The sequence below is a fragment of the Sarcophilus harrisii genome, chromosome 2, assembly GCF_902635505.1.
Source record: "Sarcophilus harrisii chromosome 2, mSarHar1.11, whole genome shotgun sequence".
Taxonomy (NCBI): Eukaryota; Metazoa; Chordata; class Mammalia; order Dasyuromorphia; family Dasyuridae; genus Sarcophilus; species Sarcophilus harrisii.
This window is the reverse complement of record NC_045427.1, coordinates 554,980,300-555,005,785: the sequence shown is the minus strand read 5'-3', so window position 1 is coordinate 555,005,785 and position 25,486 is coordinate 554,980,300. Positions and strand designations below refer to the sequence as shown.

Sequence of the window (25,486 nt, the reverse complement as noted above, 5' to 3'; positions counted from 1 at the left end):
CACCATGTAGAATCACTGAATGTTAGTTCTGGAATAACCTTGGAGTTCTGGTCGAATCCTTTTAATTTACAGATCAGGAAACAGAATCAGGATGATGAACAAGTATGTCCAAGATCACCCAATGAATAGAGACAAAAAACCGAGACGAGAACTGAGGACTTGATCCAAATGTTCCCTTTAGCATTCCAAGTCACCTGACCAAGCCCCAAATAAGGACCTGAAGAAAAGTTGTTCCAATTCTGGCCCTGGGACAGACTGATTCTGTGCCAAAAGTGAGTTCCTATCAGCATGCAGGAAGTAAACCTATTGTGTTTCTCAAAGCTGTTGCTGCTGAGGAAATTGCAAGCTAGCCTTTAAACTGAAAATCTGCTCCTGGATTTCACTGTAAATAGTGGTCCCTTTGTCAGCAATGCTTACATGCCAGGAGCCACTCACTATGGCTTCAGACTTCATCTACACCGAGAAGAAGGAGGAAGAAAAGGTAGAAGACAAGAGGATGAGAAGGAAGAATAGAAGGAGGAGTGAGAGGACATGAAGGAGGAAAAGGAGGAAAAAGAAATGAAGGAAAAGGAGGAGGAGGAAAGGGTATTTCTATTTAGGATGCTGAGAAGAGACCATTGATCTCTCTGAAAGGCAGGAATTCACTGACTAGCTTCAAGATCATGAGCCACTCACTTGATCTCTGGCCCTCAGTTTCTTATCTGGAAATGATGAGATTTCTATCAACATTCTAAACCTTTTTTTTCTTATGTACCTCTTTGTCAATTAGGTGAACCCTAGGGACCTGGGTTCTGAATAATGTTTTTATATCATTGAAGAAAATGTTAAATTTCAATTAGAGGTTATTGAAAATTAAGATGCTTTTTTATCCTATTCAAATCTATCTATGCATTGGAGGTTAAGAATCCCTGATGTAGATCAAAACTTCTTAAACTGTGGGTTGTGACTCCATATGGAGTCCCTTAACTGAATGTGAGCCTTATGAAATTACAATTTATTATCAGTAAATGTTGGACTTATCTACCTATTTTGTTTACTTATTTACCTGGAATCACATAAAAATTGGCCAGGCAAAAAGAAACCTTTGCATAGGTTGTCTCCTCCTTCCACATCCCCAAAGCCTGGAATGAACTTCCTTCTCCTCTCCTCTTAAGAGTCTTTGCCTTCCTTCAAGGCTCACCTCAAGTGCTACTTCCTATATAAAGCCTTTTTTCCTTGCTCCAGTTATTGATGTTCCATCTCTCATGATGATGATCATTATCATCATCACCATCATCTTCAATGAGCATTGATCACCTACTATGTTTGACACTGTGCTAAGGGATGGGAATGCAAAGAAATTGTATTTGCCCTCAAGAAGTTCAAATTCTAATTACAGAGACAACATGCAAAAAACTAGATACTCATAAGACCCATTTGTCTATATAGATACATAAGAATATATAAATAGCTATAGATATATATGTATATATACACACACATACATAGATATAGAAATATATATATATATATATTTATATACACAGATATGTAGAGAGACAGACAAAGAGAGAGTATAAATCGGGAGATAATTTCAGAGGGAAGGCACTAAGGAAGTGGGGCCTGGGAAAGGCCTCTTGCTTAAGAGATTTGAGGGTGAGGTAAGGAGGAAGAGATGAGCATTGGGGAGGGGAGGGAGTGTCCGGTGGATCAGTAAATAGGCATAGATAGTTGTTCACCGAGGGCAGTACAGCATAAGAAGACTGGAGAGTTAGGAAGAAGCCAGCTTATGAGGGATTTTTCAAGTTTATTCGATTCTAGAGGGAATAATAGAGACCCTGTGAAATTACTTTGTAATTAATTCCTCATTGGTGTACTCATGTATATACCCAGAAGGGTTTAAGCTTGTTGAGGGTAGGGAGCATTTTATTCATTCATTTATCTAGTTGTTTATTCATCTCTCTAGTATCTTGTTTTCCTAGCTCTTAGCATAGTACCTTGCATAAACGAATTGACTGCTGACTCTCTTAAGATCATTTTTGGTTTTAAAATTTTGTGATCTGAGTTTCTTCTAGGGACTCAGATATAATGATCCTTAAACAGAATAAGTTCTAAATTATTTGCTGTTAATAATGCACTGACTACCTACTGCCTGCTATCAAATCTATCAAAAGGTTAGCAATGCAATATGCATACATCGTGTATCCAGCTTAACTTTAACGTTCAGTTCCAGGACTGGAAAGAACCTCAGAGATCATCCAAGTTAACACTTTCCCTCCCACCCTCCAATTTTTCAGATAAGCAAAGTGAAGTTTATAGAATGTAACAGACATACCCAAAGCCTGCAGTCAATTAGTAACCATGTTGGGACTAGAATCTGGACCATCTGGCTCAGATGGTGTCCCTCTGCTTTTGCACGCTGGCTCCTTTTTCATCATTCATTATTCCAGCTTCTTGCCCTAGATGGAGCTAACTTTCTTTTTTTAGACTGAACTTCACTGTTAAGGAGTGGCTGGCTGACTGAACAGATCTTTTAACAGAGGGAAGATTTAAAATAAGTAAGTTATTTCAATATGCTTAAAAAGAGAGGCAAAGGCGCTCATTTATGGCCTGGTTCTTCAAATTTAACAAATATTTATTAAACCCGTCCTGTAAAAATAGAATATTTGGTGGCCTCCAAGGACCCTTCTAGTTAATTAGGCGAGTCTCTTCACACACATAAAAATGACCAATAGTTGCCTTATCTTCTACTTGGTGACAGCAGTAGGATGAAAATTACATATATACAGAGAAGTATAATATAATATTAGATGTAATTGGAGTTGAGGGCTGAGGGCTCCAGGATTGTAGGACAATTTGAAGACAAAGAGACTGAAACCTTCTGGCTAAGTTGGGAGTTATAATGAAAATGTTGATAATCTTATGTTGTTGTTCAGGCATGTCCATTTCTTTCTGACCTCATTTAGGGTTTTCTTTGCAAAGATACTAGATAGTTTATAATTTCCTTTACCAGTTCAATTTACTGAGACAAACCAGTTTGTGGCTTATCCAGGGTCACACTGCTGGCACATGTTAGAAACTAGATTTGAACTCAGGAAGATGAGTTTTCCTGGCTCCAGGTCCAGTACTCTAGCCACTGTATCACTTAGCTGCCTGTTGCAAAATTGTTAAGGGTAGAGAGTATGAAATTAGTTTAGGCTTTGGGGAGGTGTATTCTAACATACCTGACTACAGCATTTATTTCTTATCTTTTTTCAAATTATGTTTTCACTCCTTTTCCATATACTTTTCTGTACCTTCTGACTTTCATCTTTAAGTCATAGTTCAAATCTCCACCTCCTTTATCAAGCTTTTTTTTTTTTTTTTTTTTTTTTTTTTTTAACCATCCCAGGCCACACCAATCTTTATCTCATCTTCTAAATTCTTATAGTTAATACTCAATATTTCTATAATTCCTTTGGCAATTAGTCATATACTTTTTAACATCTCTGCAAAGTCTGTAATCTGTTTTTTAAATTGCTATTTAAATATTATATTGATAGCTCACATTTCATGTGTTCCTGACTTTCTTTAGCTAGTTCACTAGCTAAAGGTTTTGTGTCTTATTGGATCTCCAAGATTATCTATCATAGAACTGCATACCTAGTAAACTTTTTTTGAGCAAATATTTATTTATTTGATCTAGTCTGGTTTTCTTTTTTTTTCTTTTGGTAAAAACTGATTGAATTTGCTGCCACTTTTATCATGTTATTATGTGAATTTTACCCAAGAAAATGAAATAATACTTGTTAATTGGAAATGTTCTTGATCTCATGAGGCACAGCTTGGGGTAGGACCATCCTTTGGAAGTGTAAATCATGAAGAAATGGAAAGTCCTAGATACTATGGATTTTTTTGGTACAGTAGGGAATTAAGGATTTCCATAGCTTTCCTTCCCATTCCCTACTCAAGTCTATTGAGGCTTTAAAAAAAGTTATTGTAGGACCATTTTTGAGTTTGCAAAACTCCTACAGGGATCCCTGTCTTAAAACTAGATCACAAAGTGTGTGGTGCAATTTCCTTATCCCTAATATATTGTGGTAGGGCCAGAATTGATGTGAGGCCCAGTGATTTTAGAGTCCTAGAATGGTTGAACCTAGTTCCTGAGGTAAAAAGGAGCTGGAATTGTTTTGTTGGACCTTGTAAAATTTAATGTTGAACATGTTACTATCCTCTGATTCTCACCTCCTGCCTGCTTGTAGGACATGCTTTTGGTCTCTTGTCCTTCTACCATAAGTCAACCAGTTCCAATTGATCACCATGATGTCCTTTCTTAACTGGTCAAGGGACAACTGTACATGTATGTCCTTAAGCTCACATACAGTCTTTTGTCCTTGTAACAGTCTAGTTACAAATACAGAGTAGAGTCAGATATGGGAAGCAGAATTATACAAGAGTGACTTATGACAGAAAGTGGCAAAAACTTGAATCGTCTTTTATCTTGCTGAAAATCACTAGAACTCTTCAATGTTTTACCCTAGCAACAGTCTGCCATTGGGCTCCATCTATTATTCAAAGTTCTGTATCAATTCCCCTTTCTTGGCAAGAACACTGAAGGGATAGGAGCCAACTTGATTTGCTCTTTAATTCTCATAACTTCTTAGTTTTCTTGCTAAGACTTAACCTTTTTCAAAGTCTCTAGGAATCGAAGACTTCTTTACTTCTTATGTTTTGATACCAATTCAGAATAATAACCCCTGCTGGAGATGCCACATGAGGAAAATGCCTAACACAAGGGAATTTTGTCTACTCCCTGAGAAAGAGATGTGTCTTGGAATCAGAAAGATTAGAGTTTAGGTCCCATCTATGCCCCTTATTACCTCTGTGTGCCTCAGTTTACTCAACTGTTAAATGGAGATGATAATAATAGTATATCTATATCCATATTCATATATGTCACAGTTGTTGAGAATCAAGTGAGCTAATGTATAGGAAGCCAGCATAGTATAGTGAAAAGAGCATTCGTTCTAGCGTTGAAGATCCTGGGTTCAAGCCCATGTTGCTTGTTTGCTATTAATATGATCTTGGGCGGGTCACTTACATTTATCTATAAAAGTAGGGTGTTGAGCTATTGACCTCTGAAGTCCTTTCTAAATCTGTGTTCTTATTTAAGATGATTTACAATCCCCACAAGTGCTATATAAATGTGAATAATCATAATATTTGTATAACATCACAGGATTATTGTAAGGATCAGGTAAAATAATGTATGTAAAAATCCATTGTAACTATAAAGCACTTTCTAAATAGAATCATTTATTAGCCAGTCAGATGTTTTTAGGTATTATCACCAACTAACAGCTGGGCCAAAGATTGACCTTCATGGTGAAGTATGCTGCACCTAGGACTTCCATATTAAATAGTGGAGCAGCATTATTTGAGAGAATGTATTCAGCTGGGTAGGAAATTCCCAGCATTGGAATGTTTATTTTGATAGTGACTCAGCTTCCATGTTTTAATTTTTATAGTTCCTGGGCAATTGTAGCTGCTGGAGTACTGGTTCTACTCATTGTAGCTCTGTTGGCTCGTGCTCTTGTGAAGAGAAAACCACCTAGAGATCCCTTGTTTTATGGTAGGTATTAATGGAATAGAAAATACTGGACATGAGGTTGGTTGGGAGTTTTTTTCTTCTGCCCAAACATATTTATCATTGGATTATAAATAATTTTTCATAGCATTTAAAATTTGGATGGAAATATTTTAGCAAATATCAGATATATAGTTAACTTTCCATATGCCATTGTCATAAGAAATTTTATAGTTATTGATGGGATGCTATTCTGTATTCTATACATTGATTACCATCCGGCAGCCAGAGAGTATTAAAGTAATTAAACTTAGGCACATTGAAAATGCACATTTTAAGTGGTTTCTTAAATCACTTAACCAGGGCAGGAGAAAAAAGAACAGAGGGAAAGATGAAGGAATCAATAATTGGGTGGGAGAAAAGGAGATGCTAGCATTATTTCTTTTTCCCCCCTTTTAAAATTATTTATTTGTAGCATTTTAGAAAATTTTGAGTTCCAAATTTTCTCCCTCCCTCCAGCCTTCTACCACCCATTGACAGGGTAAGCAGTATGATATCAGTTATACTAATCATGCAAAAAAATCCTTTTTGGTCTTTTGTCTAAGTTCATTGTATTATTTCTTATAATTAATAAATCCCACTTATTTAAAAAAATGATATCAGTTATACTTAAGAAGTCATATAAAGTATATTTCCACATTACCTATGTTACGATAAAGCAAGAAAAATAAAGTCAGATAATTATATTTTACTTTGCACTCAGAGTTTATCAGTTCTCTCTCTGGACGTGGATAACACTTTAATCATGAGGCCTTCAGAACCATATTGGGATTATTGTTTTGATCAGAGTAGTTAAGTCCTTCACAGTTGATCATAATTACTATATATAATGATCTCCTAGTTCTTCTCACTTCACTTTGCAACAGTTCATATCTCTTCCCAGGTTTTTCTGAAATCCTTCTCCTTGTTTATTATAGCACAATAGTATTCCATATAGTATTATTTGGCTTGCAGTTTTCTACTTTCAAGGTCAAAGAATATTAGTCTACCTCCTTCATTTTTTGAATGAGAAACTGAGGCCTGGTGAAATTCTGTGACTTTTTCAAAATCACTTAATGAATGCGATAGAGCTATAACCAGAACCAACATCTTTTTGATTTCTAGTGAAATATTCTTTACATTCATTCATGCTGTTTTCTCCGATTAGAGACTATAGAAAATATAGACATATTTTATATTTATATTATATATATACATGTGTGTTGTGTGTTGTGTGTGTGTACGTTTTTCTCTTTTAATGGAGATTCAGTTTTTAGATTTTTTTTGAGACTCCATGTTTTAGCAGAATACTAGTTTTAGAATCAGAAGGCTCTAAGTTTGATTCCCAACTACTTAATTTACTTTACTTGCTTGACCTTATAATGAGGATACATTTTAAATCTGAAGATTTGGAGTTTCCTAGACAATTGAGAGGGTAAGTCATTGGCCCAGTATCACACAGACAGCATTTATCAAAAGTAGAGATCCTGGTTCTGAGGCTAGCTTCCTCATAATACTATACCACAATGTCTTTTCAAACTGATAAGAAAGGAGTTCTTAAACTAAGATTATGGACTTAAGAGATTTTTTTTAATCATTATTTTTTTAGGAGGAATGCACTTGGGGTTAAGTGACTTGTCCAGAATCACATAGATAGTGCCTGGGGCTGGATTTTAACTCAAGTCCTCCAAATTCCAGGACTGGTGCTCTATTCATCATACCATCTAGCTGCCTCTATGAACTTGGCTAAAATTTTTTTGATAACTGTAATATAATATATATCATTGATATTATTGATTTCCTTTGTATTTCCATATATTTTATTTCATGCATTTAAACACATTATTTTGAGAAGAAGTTCATAGATTGCCAAAGGGGGCAGGTTGTATAGAGACTATGACACTCAAAAGGTTAATAACCCCCAAACTGGTAGCATTAAACTACAAATCTTCAAGAAACCTTATAAACTATCCAGTCTAAACTGTATCTGAGCACAAATTTCCCCTGTAATATCCTGACAAATGGTCATCCAACCTCTGTTTCTAAACACTGAGTAACAGGAGCTTACTTTCCATGTGAGCTCATTCCATGTAGGTGAAGCTCTAATTATTATGTAGTTTTCCCCCCACTGGAGAGCCAAATCTACCTCTGCAAATTATACCAAGCCCTACCCTCTGGGCCACAGTAAAACAAGAATAATTGCAACAGTCCAGGAGAAAGGTGACTGAGATAGATTAATGGGATGATCTTGTGATTAATGAGCAAGGTACAGACGCCACACTTGTTGAAGAGGTAGAAATGGCAATATTTGATAACTGTATTTAAAAAGGGAGCATCAGGGCTCAAGGGTATCACCAAAGTAACAAAACTGGGAGATTAGAAATATGAAAGCTTTGATAGAAATAGGGAAATTTCAAAGAGAGGTAGTTTTGAGAGAAGATGATGTTTATTTTAGACATATTGAGTTTGTGATGTCTTTGAGATATCTGGTTGGAAATGTCCAGTACAATGTAGTTATTGATGTGGGACTGCAGCTTAGGAAAAATAAGGATGCCTGTTCTATAGGTCTGTGAATCATCATGTACATTGAGATAACAATGACATTGTTGAGAATTGATGAGGTAATCCCAAGCCTCCTCTTCTCCAAGTTAAACATTCTCATTTCTTTCATCTTATTCTTATATGGGATTATTTCTAATTTCTTCACAATACTGGTAATCTCCTTTGAATAAGTACTAATATATTAACATCTTTCTTAAAATGTGGTCCTCAGAACTAAATATAATGCTACAGACATGATCTAATTTGGGACTATTACTTTCTTTTTTTTCTGGACACCAGTCTTCTAAGATTCACGATAGTATTAGCAATTTTGGTTGCTAAGTCACATCTTTTTTCTCATATTAAGGTTTTATCCCACTAAAATGCTTAAGTCTTTTGTTCTTTGTTTTTTTTTATTTAAATAAACTTTTATTGCCTTTTTATATCATTATAATTTCCCTTCTCCCCTTGATACCCATCCCAGAGAGCCATTTTATATTACAAATAGTATTGTTTAAAGACAAAAAAGGAAAATACACGCAGTGTACAGTAATAGTGGACCTCCTACATCTGTAAATAGATGGTATGGAGTTGTCTTCTCATATCTCTTCTTTCAAGCTGTGTTTGTTCTTTTTTTGTACTACATTCTGCTTTTGTGGTGGCTCTTTTAGGTCTTTTTAATTAATGTCTCACTACTTCCCCCATACTATATTTATGCCTTTGGATTTTTTGCATACAAGTCTAAGACTACATATATAATTATTAAACTAAATCAAAAGTTCCTCTGAAGCTAGTGATTTAATGGATAGGGGGTTAGGCAAGAAGTCCTCTATTCAGATTCTGCCTTTGACACAGACACAGACAAAGACAAAGACACCCAGACAGCTGAGTGACCCTGCACAAGGCTTACCTTGCTTGTCTCAATTCCTCATTTATCACATGGGGATAATAGCATCCACCTCCCACAGTTGTTGTGAGGATCAAATGAGACAATATATGTTTACAGTGTTTTGCAAATCTTAAAATATCATATAAATGTTAACTATTATTATGATCATATCATTAAATTTAGCCCATCAGACTAGACAAAAAAGATCTTTTTGGATTGTGTGTTCCCTTCTAGTTTCATGTTATATATAAATTTGATAAGCATAGTATAGATATATGTATATATATAAACATGCATTTAAAATGATGTTTATTAAATTTTATTACCATGTATTTAGAAGTATGGGAAATATTAATGTCTACATTTTTATATGAACTGTGCCACATGTACTTTCCCCAAAATTCCTTAACACTATGTGCAAGGAATGCTGTTAAAAGAGGATAATGTTGAAACTCCTCCATGTCACTGGAATGTTGTAAATGGTTTAGAACTATAGATTTTGCCAAAAATACCCAAGTTAATTTGTTGAGAACAGCAAATAGTAAAGAGCAGAGAAAAGCATGAAAGGTGACCCATACTCCTCAACCTCAATTACAAGGTACTCAAAGCTCTGATGCTTGCTAATTAACTCTGACTGGCTAATTTAGTTCAACTAGTTACTCTATATTCATTGACATAGTGCATTAGTATTCACGAGCAAAATTATTAAAAGTCATTCCCAACCCTTTAGAGTTACTTTTAGAACCCTGAGGGAGGAAAGACTTTGCCTTCTGGAGCCCCAACGTGACAGTGAGTTGGAGATGGAGGATGAGTCCTAAAGATTGTGGTACAGTGGGAAAGATCTTAAAGATAATATTGATTCAGACTGCTATGGATTTGCAAGAAATACTCATGTAAGCAGGAATTCTGGTGAATATTTTAATTAAGAAAAGTATGAGTAATAACTGTTTTACAACCAGTCGTTCAATATTTGTGATTTGGTATTTTGCCCAGGATGCAATCAGTCATTAAGTTTCCTAAGGTATACTTGTCACTTCAAATGAGTATTGCTTTAAGAGAAGGAAAGGTAAGACTACAAAGAGACAATGAATAGAGAATTGTTGCATTTAAAGTTAAAATACCTGATTTTAGAAACTGGTTTTGCTACTTCTTTCACTATTCGAACTTGGGGGCAAGTTGCTCAATATATCTAGGTCTTAGTTTTTTTATCTGTAAAATGAAGAGATCGGACTGAGTGGTCTCTAAGGTCCTCTCTAGTTCTAAATTTATGATCCTGTTCTTGAAGGAAAGATTACTTAGTTGAACCTTGATGAGGCAAAACAGTACCTTTGTAGTGGAATCTTATTGAGGTTCTTAATGCCTGTTTCAATTAACTAACACTTATTAACCACAAATAACTTTTAAATGTTAATTATGTTTAGCAGTGAGCAAGAGAATTATAATTTAACAATGGATTTGAATGCATTGAACTTGATAGTATTTTAGATATTAAGAGAATATCATTTTTTTGGGAGGGGTCAATAACTACCTTTATTTTGATTTTGTGGTTGAGGTTTCTAAATGACTGAATTTCTGTGCAATGTTATATATACATGTACTTCTCTTTTTGTTTTAATGTGCATATTTCATTGACCTATGTTGACACATTCCATAGTACCTTAGTGATAATTATTTTGGATTATTCTGTTTTTGTTGGACAATATTAATCTGATTATAGTCTGAGTATTTTAAATCACTGTTTTTATTTCTTTAGTTTATGCAGTATTTGCTTTTACCAGTGTAGTGAACCTTATTATAGGACTTGAACAAGATGGTATAATTGATGGATTCATGACATATTACTTGAAAGAGGTAAGTGACCCTTTTATTTTTGTTAAATTTTAATCTTTATATTTAAAAAATAGAGACATATCACAAATATTATACTACACATTCGTAAACATGAAATAATATATTTTAGGTGACTGCCAGAGGAAGTTTCTACATAAACAGAATCAGTTAGGATTGTAAAATAGGTGGTGATTTTCAATATTCAATTCTTAAGACTCCCTCTTCACTTTCCAGTATCACTAAAACCTTCTTTGCAATTAATATAATTATATTAGTTTTATGTATTTATTCAATGTTTATTTGCCTCTATCATTAATAACTCATCTATCTATATACTTCACTTTCTTAGGGATAAAAGCTTAATCTAGCTTCATTTACATGGCACCTATTATAACACCTACCAGTGCTTAAGAAATGCTTGTAGAAAGAACTTAAAGTAATACTTATAAATGGCTGATTATGATGATGGACATCTGGAAGAGATCTCCTGTTCTAGCTCCCTATTGGACCTTCATGCATAGGTGGAAGCATATACTACCCAAAGCTAATAATTCTTTATCTTCTAATTTTTAGAGTCCTAAGAGAATACAGGTAAGGAGGTTGTAAAGAACAACTAGAACCAAACCTGAAAAGACTCAGGAAAATTCTGGCAAATACCGGAGATGTTTTCCTAGCTATTTCCACCCTTCCTGCTTATTCATTTTTCTTTAAATTGTTCTTCCAGGCTCCAGCTGCTTCTGTTCATCCTCCCACTGTTAGCTGTTAGTAATTTTCATTCCAGTTTCATTTTACCAGTTAGCATCAATTAGATTTTACAAAGCAAATACAAACTAAAAATACTGAAATATTCTCCTTAGTTCCTAAGAAGTACAGACTTAGACTTAATGCAGTTTTCTACATAGTGTTAGTTCCAAAAATTCATGTCCAAATGTGGCACAGCTACTGAATGATTCCTAGCCTAGGTCCAAAAGGGAATTCCTCAGGGCCCTAATGCTGGCTGTAAAACCTATCATGGACTCCAGCCCTTGTGGCTTGTTCTGATTTTTTTAAGTTCAAAAAGTCACAGCCATCTCTAAGCCCCTTCACCAGCAGGAAGAATGGACACAACAATGATAACAATAGAAACAATAGCAGATTTGTGTGTTCTTGGGTCATATCATGGGGGCCTGAATGGAGAGAAAAAAAACAAAACAAACAAACAAAAGTCCCCGAGACTTCCCTCCTCCCTCCTCAAGGCTTAATCCTTATTTTCTCACTTGAACATCCTAGGCAGGAGAAAAACCAAACCAAAGTCAAAGCTCTAACTAATAGGTCAAGATGAAACTCAGTTTTAAGGAAGCAGCCAATTGGCTTTACAGACTAGAACTAGGTACAGAATGCCTGAAAATGCTCCAAATTGGGGAATGGGCTCTACATTACTCATCATGATAACTTTTGGAAGCAAGTTATCCAGCCGGTCCCCTGAGGATATTCAAGTTTAGGAACTCGATTTTGTCTCTGGTTTTGTAATCTCAAAACCTAGTGCAGTGCTATATATATATATCAGGATGTTGAATGGAACTGAATCCTCACAGACTGGAATGATTATCCTCTACTTTCCTCTCATTCTGTTCTCAATCCTACGGGAGATGGATTCTGATCTGATTATTCAACTGAAACTGCTTTCTTCAAAGTTTCCAGTTGAAGCAGGTGGGAACTGTTTCCTTTACTATAAATTGTGGTCCCTTTAAGATTATCACTCTAAGATTGTGTCCCCTTTGATCAGGATCTCCCAGGCTCCAAGGAATCAAGAGAGAGAGCCCAAACCTTTCAGGATAAGAGAATCAACTCCCATAGAAATTCTAAATTCTCATTCAGTTGAGGAATCCTGATCTGAGCTGTCCCAGCCCCCATGTGGTCTGATCGCTCAGGCTGTCCTACCCCCACTAAGATACCCAATATAACAGCTTCTCTCCACTAAGGTCTTTGCAGATAGACCTAAGTAGCTTGAGATCTCTATCACTTTCAGCTGCCAGGATCCTGTGCCTGAGAAAGCATTCTCAGTGTCAATATTCCATTTTCCAATAGATCTGCCACTATAGAAGTCAGTCTCTTGGTAAACTGGTTTCCTATCCAACAATAAACTTTTATTTTGCAATTAATAATTTGGGAATGAATGACTTCTTTCACTCCTAAACCTGTGGCTGACTTAAAGAGGATTCTTAACAACTCTTTTATTGCCACTAACCTCTTGACCACCAGGAATTGAGACCACTCAAACAGAATCACAGTGATCTTTTGATTGTACAACTGAGTGGCCTTTTCTCATCCTGCGCTCCTGATCATCTTGTTCATCTGGGTAAACTCTGTCTTGAGGATTTTGTGACACTGCTGCCTTCTTATTCTCTCTTGATCTTCTCAGTCTCCTTTTCTGGTTCATCCTGTACTTGAAGCCCAGTAACCATGGATGTCTTCCAAGGCTTTGTCCTGGATCCTTTTGTCTTTTTGCACAATGCTATCTTACTTGGTGATTTCATTGGTTACCATGAGTTCATTATCCCCATGGAGAAAATTCCTAGATTCACTTTTCATTTTTCATCAGTTGCTCTGCTTGGTCGTCATGGTAATTAATCTAGCTTTGATACTCTGCATCTTTTCTTTCCCTTCTAATGGGAGGACAGAGCAATAAACTCCTTTAGGGAAGGCCTAGAACTCTTCACTTATACTTTTCATTTTCTGATAGCTTCCTTGCTTTGGTTTTGAGTCCAGGAACAAAATTGCCTTTGGGGTCCCTACCCCCTTTCAGCTTCCTTTTTTGTCTTGTCTTTCAGCTTCCTTTTTGTATTGTGTTCCTACATTAGATTATAAACTCCTTGAAGGCAGGGACAGTATTTTTCTCTTACATATTCTCATCTCTTAACACAGTATCTAGCACACAAAAGGCAGCCAATAAATATTGTTTGACCATTGATTTCCTATGCCCAGCCTCTGCACTATAATCACTCATTCCTAACTGCCTGTTAAACATTTACAACCGGATATCCCATAAGCATTTAAATTCAACATGTTCAAATCTCCAAATCAAGATACCTCACCAAATCCTCTCCTCTTCTGAACTTCCTTATTACTGTCAAAGAAACCATCATCTTCCCAATCTGTCCAACAACACTGTCATCCTTGATTCCTCATTCACTCAATATACCCAATTTGTTGTCAAATTTTATCTATATCTTTGTAACATCTTAATTCTATGTCCTCTTCTCTTTACTCATGAAACAGTTCTAATTCAGGCATTCATTGCTTTGCACATTAACTAATACCATATTCTATAATTGGCACCCTGACCTCATGTCTTTCTCCACTCTGGTCCATTCTCTAATCACCTGCCAAGATGATTTTCCAAAAGTGTAGGCAGATGACATGGGCCCTCTGCTCAAAGAATTTCTGGGTTTCATATTATCTCTAGATTCAAATAAAAAGTCATTTGCTGGGAAGACTTGTATAAACTGATGCAAAATGAAGTGAACAGAACCATGAGAAAAGTTTATGATAACAATATTGTAAAGACAAATTACTTTGAAAGACTTTGACCAATACAAGTAAACATACTTCCAGACGACTAATTATGAGACTTGTTTCCTACTTTCAGATAGAGAGATAAAGGAGATTGTAATTTCTGAGATTTTGCAAGTGCTTCTGTGTCACAGACAAGTTTAGAAGTCCGCTCTGCATCAGTGCCCTGAAGAGCAAGAAGTGGCCTTTGGGAGTGCATATTGAACCAAGGCCAGAGAAAGCTGAGATGAGAATTTATCTAAAAGTCAAGTCATGTCTGAACAAGGACTCGTATAAAAGTCATGCTGCATTTGAATGTGAACTTGGTGGAACCAATGCTGTGTAGGAACTGTGCTAATTTTTGAACCTATTCTCTCAGAGAATGAAGTAGTATCAGGGAAGTGTATGTCCTTCCCTTATCTACAAAGCTTTTTTGGAAAAATGGTTTATATATTCGTTCTGCTGTGTATCTGATGTAAAAATATTACTTTGTAAAAATGTAAAAAATCTTATTTGGCATTTAAAGCTCTTCATGGTTTTCTTTTCCAGTCTTCCTACCCTGGATTGTTTCCATGCATTCTATGAGCTAGCAGTTTTAACCTACTTGGAGTTCCTGGAACATGATTCTCCATCTCCTTTGCCCTGAGTTCTTACCCCAAATTTGTGTCAGCTTATTTTAGTTTTCCTGGCTTCCTTCCATTCTCAGCTCAGATCCTCCCTTTAGCAGGTGGCCTTTTCTGTTCTAAGAGGATTAGCAAATCCTCTCCCTTTTCAGATCACCTTTCATCCACTGTTATCTGTCCTTGCTTCCATCTTTTGTATAAGTCTTTTAAAAATCTAAGTTGTTTAATAAGTTTTTCTGTATTCATAGAAGTCTCTTTGGATCATTCACTTATTTTCTTTCTCATCAAAATTGTTTCTAGTTTTCATTATTTCATTCTTGAGAGTATTCTATCACTTTAGGGCTTATTCCCCCCATTGAATTTTAGTGTAGGATCTACTTGTGCTTTCTCCAAATCCTTTGAAATGCCTTTTTTTTTTTTTCAGAATCTAGAGCACTTATTATTCTATTCCCAATTTTCACTTGATTCCTGGACTATTTCTAGTTTTCCTCTTCTCTATCACAAGATCTAAGAAGAAATGATCATTTTCTCATTCTCACCCCAGCAATCATTTCCTCTATGTCCAGGAAAACTAGGAAGAATTTCCCCTTGTTGGTTTCTCTGCTTCTTTAAAAATGAAATGATTATTAAGACAGTTAAGAAATTACTTGCTCTGATTTTTGCTGAGAAAACCTCAGAAGTTTTCAGATAATTTAAGTCTCTTATCCCTAGAGTACCATGCCTCTGTTCCTGGCTTGCAGTCTGTTTCCAAGTTCTTCATCTATTGTTCTTTTTGTCTAGGTGGTCTTTAGTATACTTAAGCAAAAATATCATTTGTTTCGGCCTCCACTGATGTTCTCACAAATACATGTGTACTATACTCTGTTTCTTGGGCTTCTTCCTATAAGTGTATTTGCTTAATGTACAGTGTTACTTTGCCTCAATATCTGCTCACTCCTTTCCCTTACTTCACTCATACCACCACCATCATTTTACTTATCTTATTTGTTTTGATTGAATAAGATATACCTTCTCAAAACTATATTACAATTATAGGTCAGTGTATTAAGACTCGGTAATATAACTTCCACAAAACTGGCTACTTTTAGGTAAGCTTTCTGTTGTTAATTGTTATCCATGTTGTTTTTACAATTATCTAATGCCATAGTCCATTTTTGGATTTTGTTTGGTTTGACTCTCTGGGTGACTGCTGTTTTCCAGGATATACCTACTTTTATTCTGATGATAGAATAGCAATTTTCTGTTATCTATCTTGATGGATATATGTAGTTTCCTCTCTCCCCCTTCCTCTCCAGTTTAAAGTCCTTTTGATAAACTTTTCAAGATTCCAAGCAAATACAGTTTTATCAACCTTTTAAAGGTATGCTCTGTCCCTGGCCACTATTCTTATTCTTATATTTTAATATATGGTGAGTAAACCCAGATCCCATTCAGAAATACATTTTCTGAACAATCTGTTCATTTGCTTCTATTTTTATAAAATGTACCTTTTTAAAGTGAGTGTTAGCAAGTGTCCCATTGATTTTGATTGGATAATTATACACAGTAGTATATGCTACTGCTTTTGTTTTATGATGTTCTGATTGATTTTTAATAGATTTTAATGATTTTGTGTATATTAATAGAGATAGCAGGGAATGAACTTGAATAATGTCTAGATTTCTCAGAAGCACACTAATGAAGAAGAAATGGATATTGACTTTGATTTCTTGTTGGAAAGGGGCAGCTAGGTGGCACAGTGGATAGAACATCAGCCCTGGAGTCAGGAGGACCTGAATTCAAATTTGGCCTTAGATACTTAAACACTTCCTGGTTGTATGACCTTGGGCAAGTCACTTAACCTCAAATGCCTCAACCAAAAAAAGAAAGAAGATTTCTTGTTGGAAAGTCTGTGACTAGAAAAATGTCTAGATCTGACAGAGGTTATTGTGGTCCTGTTACATAGTGAAGCATCTTTTTTTTTTCTCAAACTGAAAACAGATTTATTTAATGACTATTTCGATATTTTTGGCTTGGCCATAATGTTTTATTCTGGCACTGCTACTGCTATAACTATATTGTCGCTAATGATCATCATGGAAACCGGAATTAATATGTGTAATATAAGCATGTTATAAAGTAAACAATTCTATTTCATAGACAAGTCCATGACAGAATCCAGTGCTAGTCACTCAAAAATAATTTGTTAAATTTTTGGTAAGGAGAAGGAAAGGTGACGAGAGGAGTGAGAGAGACAGAGACAGTGTATGTAGTTGACCATATGTCCCACATACATTCCTAAATCACAATGAATTTTGTTACAATAAATATTAAGAAAAATTCTTAATCCTGTAGTATATGGTATGCAAAGCAAAACACATTATTAGTTAACAATGAAATTTTAATTAGCTAATTGTACATAATGATGAACTACATATCAATGCTGAATTCAGTTTTGAAATTGATTTTTTTTTCCCATTTTCCTTAGGGTGAACCATATCTGAATACTGCCTATGGGCATGTAATCTGTTATTGGGATGGTTCTGCTCATTATATGATGTATCTTGTTATGGTGGCAGCAATAGCATGGGAGTAAGTCTATTCATATATTTTTTGAGTAAGTCTTTTCATATGTGTTTAACTGTTATTCTAATTTTAACATTTGTTGCAAAGGAAATAAATATCCATACATTTGCTTATGATAATAGCAAACCTTAAGGTTTGCAAAGTATTTTACAAATGTTATCTCATTTTGTCCTTTATATCCCTGGGTGATTGGTGCTATTCTTATCCCCATTTTACAGATAATGAAACTGAGGCAAACAGAACCCATGTCTTCCTTTGTGCCACATAGTTGCCTTTGCTTGAACAAATGGAATATAAAAAGTATATGCACAGAATTGGCTTTTAAGTCAGGATCTCATTCCTTTTCTCTTCTGTTCATTCTTTCAAGAGAAAGCTAGGCTTTTTCATTTATATGCTCATCTAGATTTGTGATTTCATCAGCAAAGAGTGCTTCAGGTGTGAATAATCCTGCCACTGAAGCAATTCAGCTACTCCACTGCATATTATAATCTTACAGTACTGAGGTTCTGAGACTGTCAGGGGAGAACTTGAGCCCAAGTTGACCAGAACTCAATCAAACCCACTGTACTGGCTCTCCTTTCTGTGATTTGCAAATAAAATCGGTTTGATGATATAAATAAAACTGCTTTTTCTCTCTTCTACTTTATTTATCATTCTAAAGGGGGCACTAAGACCCTGACATTGTATACCATGAACTGAAATTGAATTTCAGCAGTAATGTTCCATTATATTTGATTTGCCAGATTGGACATAGCAGACCTCAGTAATTTACTAAGTAGAATTAAAATGAAAAACATTAATAATGCTCAGAGATTTCTTATCAGTAGCTTTCTAGGACTGGTGGATTAAATGAAGAATTTCTGTTGCAGGGAAAATTACAGATCGATTGGCTTGTACTGGGTTGGCTCTATTGTCATGAGTGTTGTTGTCTTTCTTCCTGGAAACATTGTGGGTAAGTAATGTCATCTTAAGTTTCACTTCCCTTGTTTTTAAGAATGTAATTTATTTTATAGTTCTTACTATAGAATTAAATGGATCTTGTTTTATATCCAAATTATTCTATAAAGTAAATCCTCTTTTTTTCTTTCAAAATTTCTTCCTTAAAACTATCTTTGAACAATTTTTAAGATGTCTGATAGATGATCTGCTACTAAAAATTTTCTGATTATTTAAAAAGTATGTAACTTCTTTACCATATGTTCCCAAAACAGGGCAAAATTGTTAATTACCTCTATTTTGAGCTTAATAAAGTGTTTACCTAATTGTGTTAATAAAATATTTTTCATGATTCTTTATTTTGAATTGTATCCAACTCAGTAGATATTTCAGTAACTCAAAGCTTATTTTTTAAATGAAAGTACTATTTGCCATTTTGGTAAATCAGGGCCTTCATAATACTTTTGCTATAGTAATAAGTTAGATAGAATTTGTATGCATATTTAAATGCTTTTAAACAGTTTAAATGTCAAATACCATATAATAGGAAAGGGTTTTTTTTTTCCCCTGAGGCAATTGGGGTTAAGTGATTTGCCCAGGATCACATAGCTAGGAAATGTTAAATGTCTGTGGAGCATGTTTTTAATACATCTGTCATAATTTCTGTTTCTCTGTCTCTAATTTTTTTTTTAAACAGGAAAGTATGGAACAAGAATTTGTCCTGCCATTTTTTTAAGCCTGCCATATATTTGTCTTCCTATATGGGCTGGTTTCAGGATTTATAGACAACCAGCAGAAGCATACAGCTACCCTTCAAAGGTGATCATTTCACATTTAAATACATTATTCTTAATTCATGAGTTTCACCTGCATAGAACCATAAAATTATCTTAGGCTATTTTTGATCAAAACATTTTTCAGTTGTGTACTAATCACTGTGTACATAGTTATATACGTGAATTATACAATTTTGGGTTTGTGAGAATTGTTAAGATGATCAAGACATTCAGATTATGTCTGATTTATTTGGGTTATTTTGAGTTGGATGTAGTCTTTGATGAATCATGCACATGTGATTATATTTGTTCTTAATGTTCATCATCTTTCTACATTTAATATAGCAGGAACTATTTTGGTTTGCTTAACGTTACGAAAATTCTAAATTTTCATTTATTCATTCAATGTCTGGCTAAATTATTTTGCCTTTGTCCATTTGCCATTGTTCAGGGTAGTGTTAACCTAGGTTCATAGACTACTGCTACGTTAAGGTCTAAGCAGCACTCACAATTTCTGATGGAGTTTACTCCCTTGAGTTTAAGGGAGTTTGGTATGATAATCACATTAATCTAGGCTAATAGGTGGTTATATTGTGCATTATCTACAATGCATTAAAAGGTTATCTAAATGGGCTGAAACACAACACGATTTTTTATCTGGATTAATAGGGATCACTATCAGAATCTCAAGAACTTTCCTCTGCAGAGAATAGACCAAGAAGAGATCTGATTGAGCAGAGTCATATCGCTTTTCCCATAATTGGACAAAATGAGATCTTTCTAGTGAATACAGTTGTAAGTTATTATGATAGAAGAAGTTGAAAGGTTTAAATGGGTAAGCCCTCTTATAAGGCAGAATGGTCAGAATATATTGGAGTGCCATAAAAGTGAGTTCTAGATCAAAAGGGCTAGTAACATATATCCTAAGTAAAAGTGGTCAAGATTGCCCTTTTAGCTATCACTCTATGGTCTCTACTGCAAAACAATTACATTCTTTTTCTAAAAATTCTCCCTTTAATTTCATACTACAGATATAGATCAAGTTTTTTTAAAAAAGCTTATAAAATATAAATTTATTTTTAAATTTATTTCTTGGTTGGGAGAGACAATCAGAATTAAGTGACTTTTCCCCAGTTAGTAATAGTCTGAAATCATATTTGAACTTAGATCCTTCTCACTCCAGGGCCAGTGCTCTATGCCTGTACCACTTAGCTGTCCCCAAATATAAATTTAATTTAAAAAAAAAAGATTACTAAGGAGATGATTATTCACTGTGCAAAAGCATTAGCTATGAAAAATTCTGAAAATGTGATTATAACAATATTGCTTGTACAGGATTGCTCACAGTGTAGATATACATATATATGTATATATATCTACATAGGTAAGCACACTTGCATGTTGATTGATAGCTATTTATCAATAACTACTGTATCAAAGCTGATTGGTAGATACTTTGAGACAAAGACGTTTTTCATCTGAAAGGAACCTTTCAGTCTAGAGTCTTTATTTTACAATAGAAAAGAAGATATAACATTCAAGTTTACAGCTAATTTGAAGCTTACATATTTCTGAAAATCTTTTTGGAGGTCCTTTTAACAATGACAATATATCAGACTTGTTCTCTTCTTTGGCTCTTTTGAAGCTTGCCCTTTAATTACCTGCTGTATTTTAGGTCCTTCAAGAAGCCCAGAAGAAGGGACTGCTAAGAAGACCATTTGATTTGATCTTTGTTATGTATCTCATCTTAGCAACGGGATTTTGCATATTCAGAGGTTTGGTAAGCATGAAAGATCTCAATAAGAGACTAACCTCAAATTTTAATATTTATGCTTTAAAATAAAAAAGGGAATATTTTCACCATAGTTTTATATAGATTATTAAAAATATACCTCTTATTGGAGTCCTGGACTTTTTTGAGGTCCACCATTTATTGAAAGATGCTTTTGTTCTAGAAAGTTTTGTGGGACAATTACCTCTGGGGGTAAATTGATAAGAAGAGGATGTTGTTTGAGAAGCACTAGACATCCTGTTAGATTATGAGCTTCTTGAGGATAAAGACTATCTTTTGCCTCTTTTTGTAACATCAGTGTTTAGCACAGTGCTTTACACATAGTAAGTGCTTCCTAATGTTTATTGACTAATCTTGTTCAGAAAGTTGTTCAAACTGTGATCTCTGCACAGAGTTGGAAGTTACTAGAGGTTCCTTTTCTGTTACATATGCATTGACTGGCAGTATTTTAAAATGACTCTTGGAAGCTAAATGTCCTTTCATTTCCCACTCAGCCATTAATATCCTTACACTCTCCTTAGAATAAATTCAAATGTATCTTTATAGAAGATTTTCTTTTTTCATTCCTTGCTTTTGATCATCTGTGAGTTCCAAGTTTCTTATAATGGATGAATAATTTATGACCTAAACACAACAAATTTAGCTTAATCAGCAGTACTGTGACCAGTGGGACAGAATTATGACTTTAATGACAAAATTATTTGTGCCTGTAGATTGCTTTGGATTGCCCCGCTGAGCTCTGCCGACTATACATACAGTTTCAAGAACCCTACCTAAGAGATCCTGCTGCTTATCCCAAACTTCAGGTGATATAATTATGAAACATAAAAAAGTATTCATGTAATATTAAGTTTAAAAATGATAAAATGTTGTTGCATAGCAGGAACAACAGGTGAATTCTGTACTTTTAAAATCAGTATGAATCAAGAATTTCTCTCTCCAGATGACAAGGGCAGTGTTTTTGCATGTACTGTATGAGTGATAATACAGCTGTGTTCGTGTTTTAATACAGATGCTGGCATATATGTTTTATTCAGTTCCATTCTTTGTGATGGCACTCTACGGCCTTATAGTTCCTGGATGTTCTTGGATGCCTGACATAACACTCATTCATGCTGGAGGACTAGCTCAGGTATTAAGATTATTCACTCAATGAAAACATTTCCTGATGCTGTTAATGTTGAATGGAGAAAAGTTACATCACAATGTCCGTGGTTTCTTTTGAATTTTTAAGTCTTTTTCAGTTGGGTCTGAATCTTTGTGATTCCGTTTGGGGTTTTCTTGGCAAATATACTGGAGTTGGTTTGCCATTTCCTTCTCCGGCTCACCTTAGAGATGAGGAAACGGAGACAAACAGGGTGAAGTGACTTGTTCAGAGTCATACAACTAATAACCGTCTAAGACCAGATTTAAACTCAAGAAAATTAGTATTCCCTCATGAGTCCAGGTTGGCACTCTATCCACTGCAATGTCTAGTCACCCTTAAGTGCTATCCTAACTAGTGCTGAAAAAGACCTTTTTTCTATTTTTTGCCAGTGAAGAATTTCTGAGTCCCATATCCCTATATCCACTGAAAAGGGCTAAGAAATCTGATTTCTTGGGAAATTCATCTCCTGACCTACAGCTGTAGATAACCCATGGGCTCAAGTTATTCTTCTCATTTTTTCTTAAATGCAAAGCTATATGTGGAAGATTGGGTTTTCCCTCCTTGTAAAAATGTGTTTTTATATTATTTTGAAGCTTTGGTAGTAAAACTAGAGAGATCCACTGATGACTGCCAGAGTAGCCCAAGTTTTAAAGAAGCACATAATTTATGATTGTACTAATGATTTTAGGCTTCTGGTTATGTTAGAAAAAAGGTGTGGCTTTTGAGATGGGTATTCTACTGTAGGATGATAATTTTCATATTTTTCCTCAGGGCTGGATTACTTATACTCTCCTCACACTGTAATAACATTTCTCATTATTTACATTTTACAACTATATATCTCTTCTCCACAGGAAGTCCTTCCACTTCTGGACAAAACAGAATCAGTGGTCCTTAAATTAAACAAATAGATCTTGTCTGCACTTTGCAATAAATAGACTTATTAACATATGAATGACTTTAAAAAGTCAGAATGGTTCATAAATAGCAAAGCAAAACTGAGTCATTTCCACCAGTAGGTAACTGATTTATATGCTAATTTTGTTCTTCAATTTTTCTCTTTTTGCTCAAGCAAATATAAGTTCAGCAAAAAGTTATATGGATTTAGTTAACAATAGCATAGTAACAATGATGGCAATAAAAGGTATCCTGAAATTTGTGGGGGGTATTGAATTAAAAAAAAGATATTTTTAGAGCAGCAAGAGAAAATCTTAATATCCAAGCCATGTCTTGATTTACAAATTAAAACATGTCACAAATGCTAAAAGAATTAATGAAGCTTCCAAAGTCCTCTATCATTTCAGCACTCTTGCAGCTTGATTTAATGTAGTTTCCCAAGGTGCTTAGTTTACAACTTCAGAAAGAGTTCAAGAATTATTCTGGTTCTACACATTCATTTAATCAGAAATTAAGTCATAAAAGATTAAACTATTTGTGCCTATATTTGTGAAGAGGTCACTTAACTTTAAAAGTCTTTATGATGAATTTTGGCCAAATTGAATCATATTTTTTCACCCAGATCCGTTATTTTTATTATACTTGTCAGAAAGTCACTTTATAGTTAAGTGGAACTGAATGAAAATTGAACTGCTATTATCCCTTTAAATTAACTTTTCAATATTTGATTAAACACATGCATAGTTTTTTAAGTAGTTGTCATCAGTATGTGGTTTTGCTTTTCAAAAAAATAATATTAATTTAATATCATAACATTAATTAGGACTTCTGGAACCAGCAAAACAATTTTTCCAACTTTCATGCCAATTCCCAGCTCTATTAGAAAGTTTCATATGCATAAAGGACAAAAGCATTTTCTTGAGGGCCATAGCCTGTGTTTTGAGAACTTATACTATTTATTATAAATGTGTGTAATAAGGGCTCAAGGACAGGCTTTCCTTTTATTTTAATTCAGATGAGTTTTTGAGACCTTTTTTTGGACCCAAGTTTGACCACATTAGAAATACTTAATTACTTAAGAGATTGAATTTAATAAATTGTATTGCTAACTGATGTGGTAATTTACAACCATAGCATGGCTGTCAAAAAACCTTCCAAAGTAACCACAGAAGACTTTGGGTTTTGTTTTCCTATGTATTTTTCAGCTTCCTTGAGGGATTAGAATCATCTAAGAAAGCAAGTTTGGGTCAAATCCTTGGGAGAGAGGTGTTTCTCAACAATCGTGATTTGAAAACTGGGCACATTTCCCTACTTGTAGCTCCCTCCCACTCTGATGTCTTCTTAGAGCTACAAAAATAAAATTTTTTGTTGATATGTAACATTAAAAAAAAAAAAAAAACTTCTTTCACTAACTTCCTCTCTCCAACTCCACCCTACACTTTTGTTCTACTGTGCCTAAAAATACAGAACTGTTCTTAAAAAAAAAAAAAAAAAAACACCAAACCCCCCCCCCTTCAGAAACAAAATCTTTGTTCATAAGTGTGAAAGCAAAGTTTTGTATTTTCTTTAAGACAGTTAAGAAGGATAATAAGATGGATGATTTTGAAACAAGAAAGCTAGCTAGCACTGTAGGTCACACATTCAATGATATATGTCAGAGTGAGCTATGGTAAAAAGTTAAATAGAAATTTTAAAAAATTCCGTATTCTTTTGGGCATATCATTGAATCTTTAAATGGAAGGGCTCTTACAGGTCATATATTCCAAAATCCTGCTCAATGCAAGAGAAATTCCTTTAGAAGTCCCTGAAGGAACCATTGTGCATATTACTTATGCTGGGGAATTCACGACTTCTCATAGTATAATCATTTTATTATTGGGCAGCTATAAATTTTAAAAATTATTAGCTATGAAAATTATAGGACAGAACCTTAAACAAATTTTACATAACCCCATTCTTTTTCAACCTAAAATAGATCTTAATTTATTTTCAAACATTAAATATCCAAGAAGAAACTTCAAAAAAGAGATTCATGAGTATGGTTAGAATTTTGTGTTCATAACATGTTTTTCTTTCTCTTTGACAAATAATTATAATTATTTTTAAAAAATAATTCATTATATCAGAAAAGTGTTCCTTTCCTGAAGGTAAACATTAAATGAACAAGGGAAAAGCTTTTATTTTGTTTTGTTTTAAGAACAAGTGAATAATGGACATTTTGATAAAGGGATAAAAAAAAAATCTCCTTTCAAACACAAACTTTCCAATATCTCTTCCAGCCCTCATTCTAGGCAATGTTGTAAAGTCAGTTACATTTACCTTTGGCTCCCCAATCTCCCCTTTTGGGCAATTATCCTCTCCTTTTGGCCTATTCT

General features: G+C 34.5%; 2 protein-coding genes across 5 annotated transcripts in view; one reads left to right on the top strand and one right to left on the bottom strand.

Moving 5' to 3' along the window:
* HDGFL3 (HDGF like 3) overlaps positions 1–25,486 on the bottom strand; it is a 141,181-nt gene that overhangs the window by 12,659 nt on the left and 103,036 nt on the right. The window lies entirely within an intron of this gene.
* The window catches only part of TM6SF1 (transmembrane 6 superfamily member 1), a 41,736-nt gene that overhangs the window by 1,689 nt on the left and 14,561 nt on the right, over positions 1–25,486 (top strand). Inside the window, exons 2-10 of one of the 4 annotated variants that reach the window (XM_031955675.1) lie at positions 5,487–5,590; positions 10,768–10,865; positions 17,466–17,569; positions 18,433–18,515; positions 19,197–19,318; positions 20,951–21,055; positions 21,781–21,873; positions 22,080–22,199; positions 24,317–24,391. In XM_031955675.1, the coding sequence (XP_031811535.1) occupies positions 5,487–5,590; positions 10,768–10,865; positions 17,466–17,569; positions 18,433–18,515; positions 19,197–19,318; positions 20,951–21,055; positions 21,781–21,873; positions 22,080–22,199; positions 24,317–24,325 (838 nt within the window). In that variant the 3' untranslated portion in view covers positions 24,326–24,391. Of the gene's footprint in view, positions 1–5,486; positions 5,591–10,767; positions 10,866–17,465; positions 17,595–18,432; positions 18,516–19,196; positions 19,319–20,950; positions 21,056–21,780; positions 21,874–22,079; positions 22,200–24,316; positions 24,392–25,486 lie in introns of those variants that run through there. The other 3 variants (XM_003755455.4, XM_023496541.2, XM_031955677.1) reach the window with 3 other exon arrangements.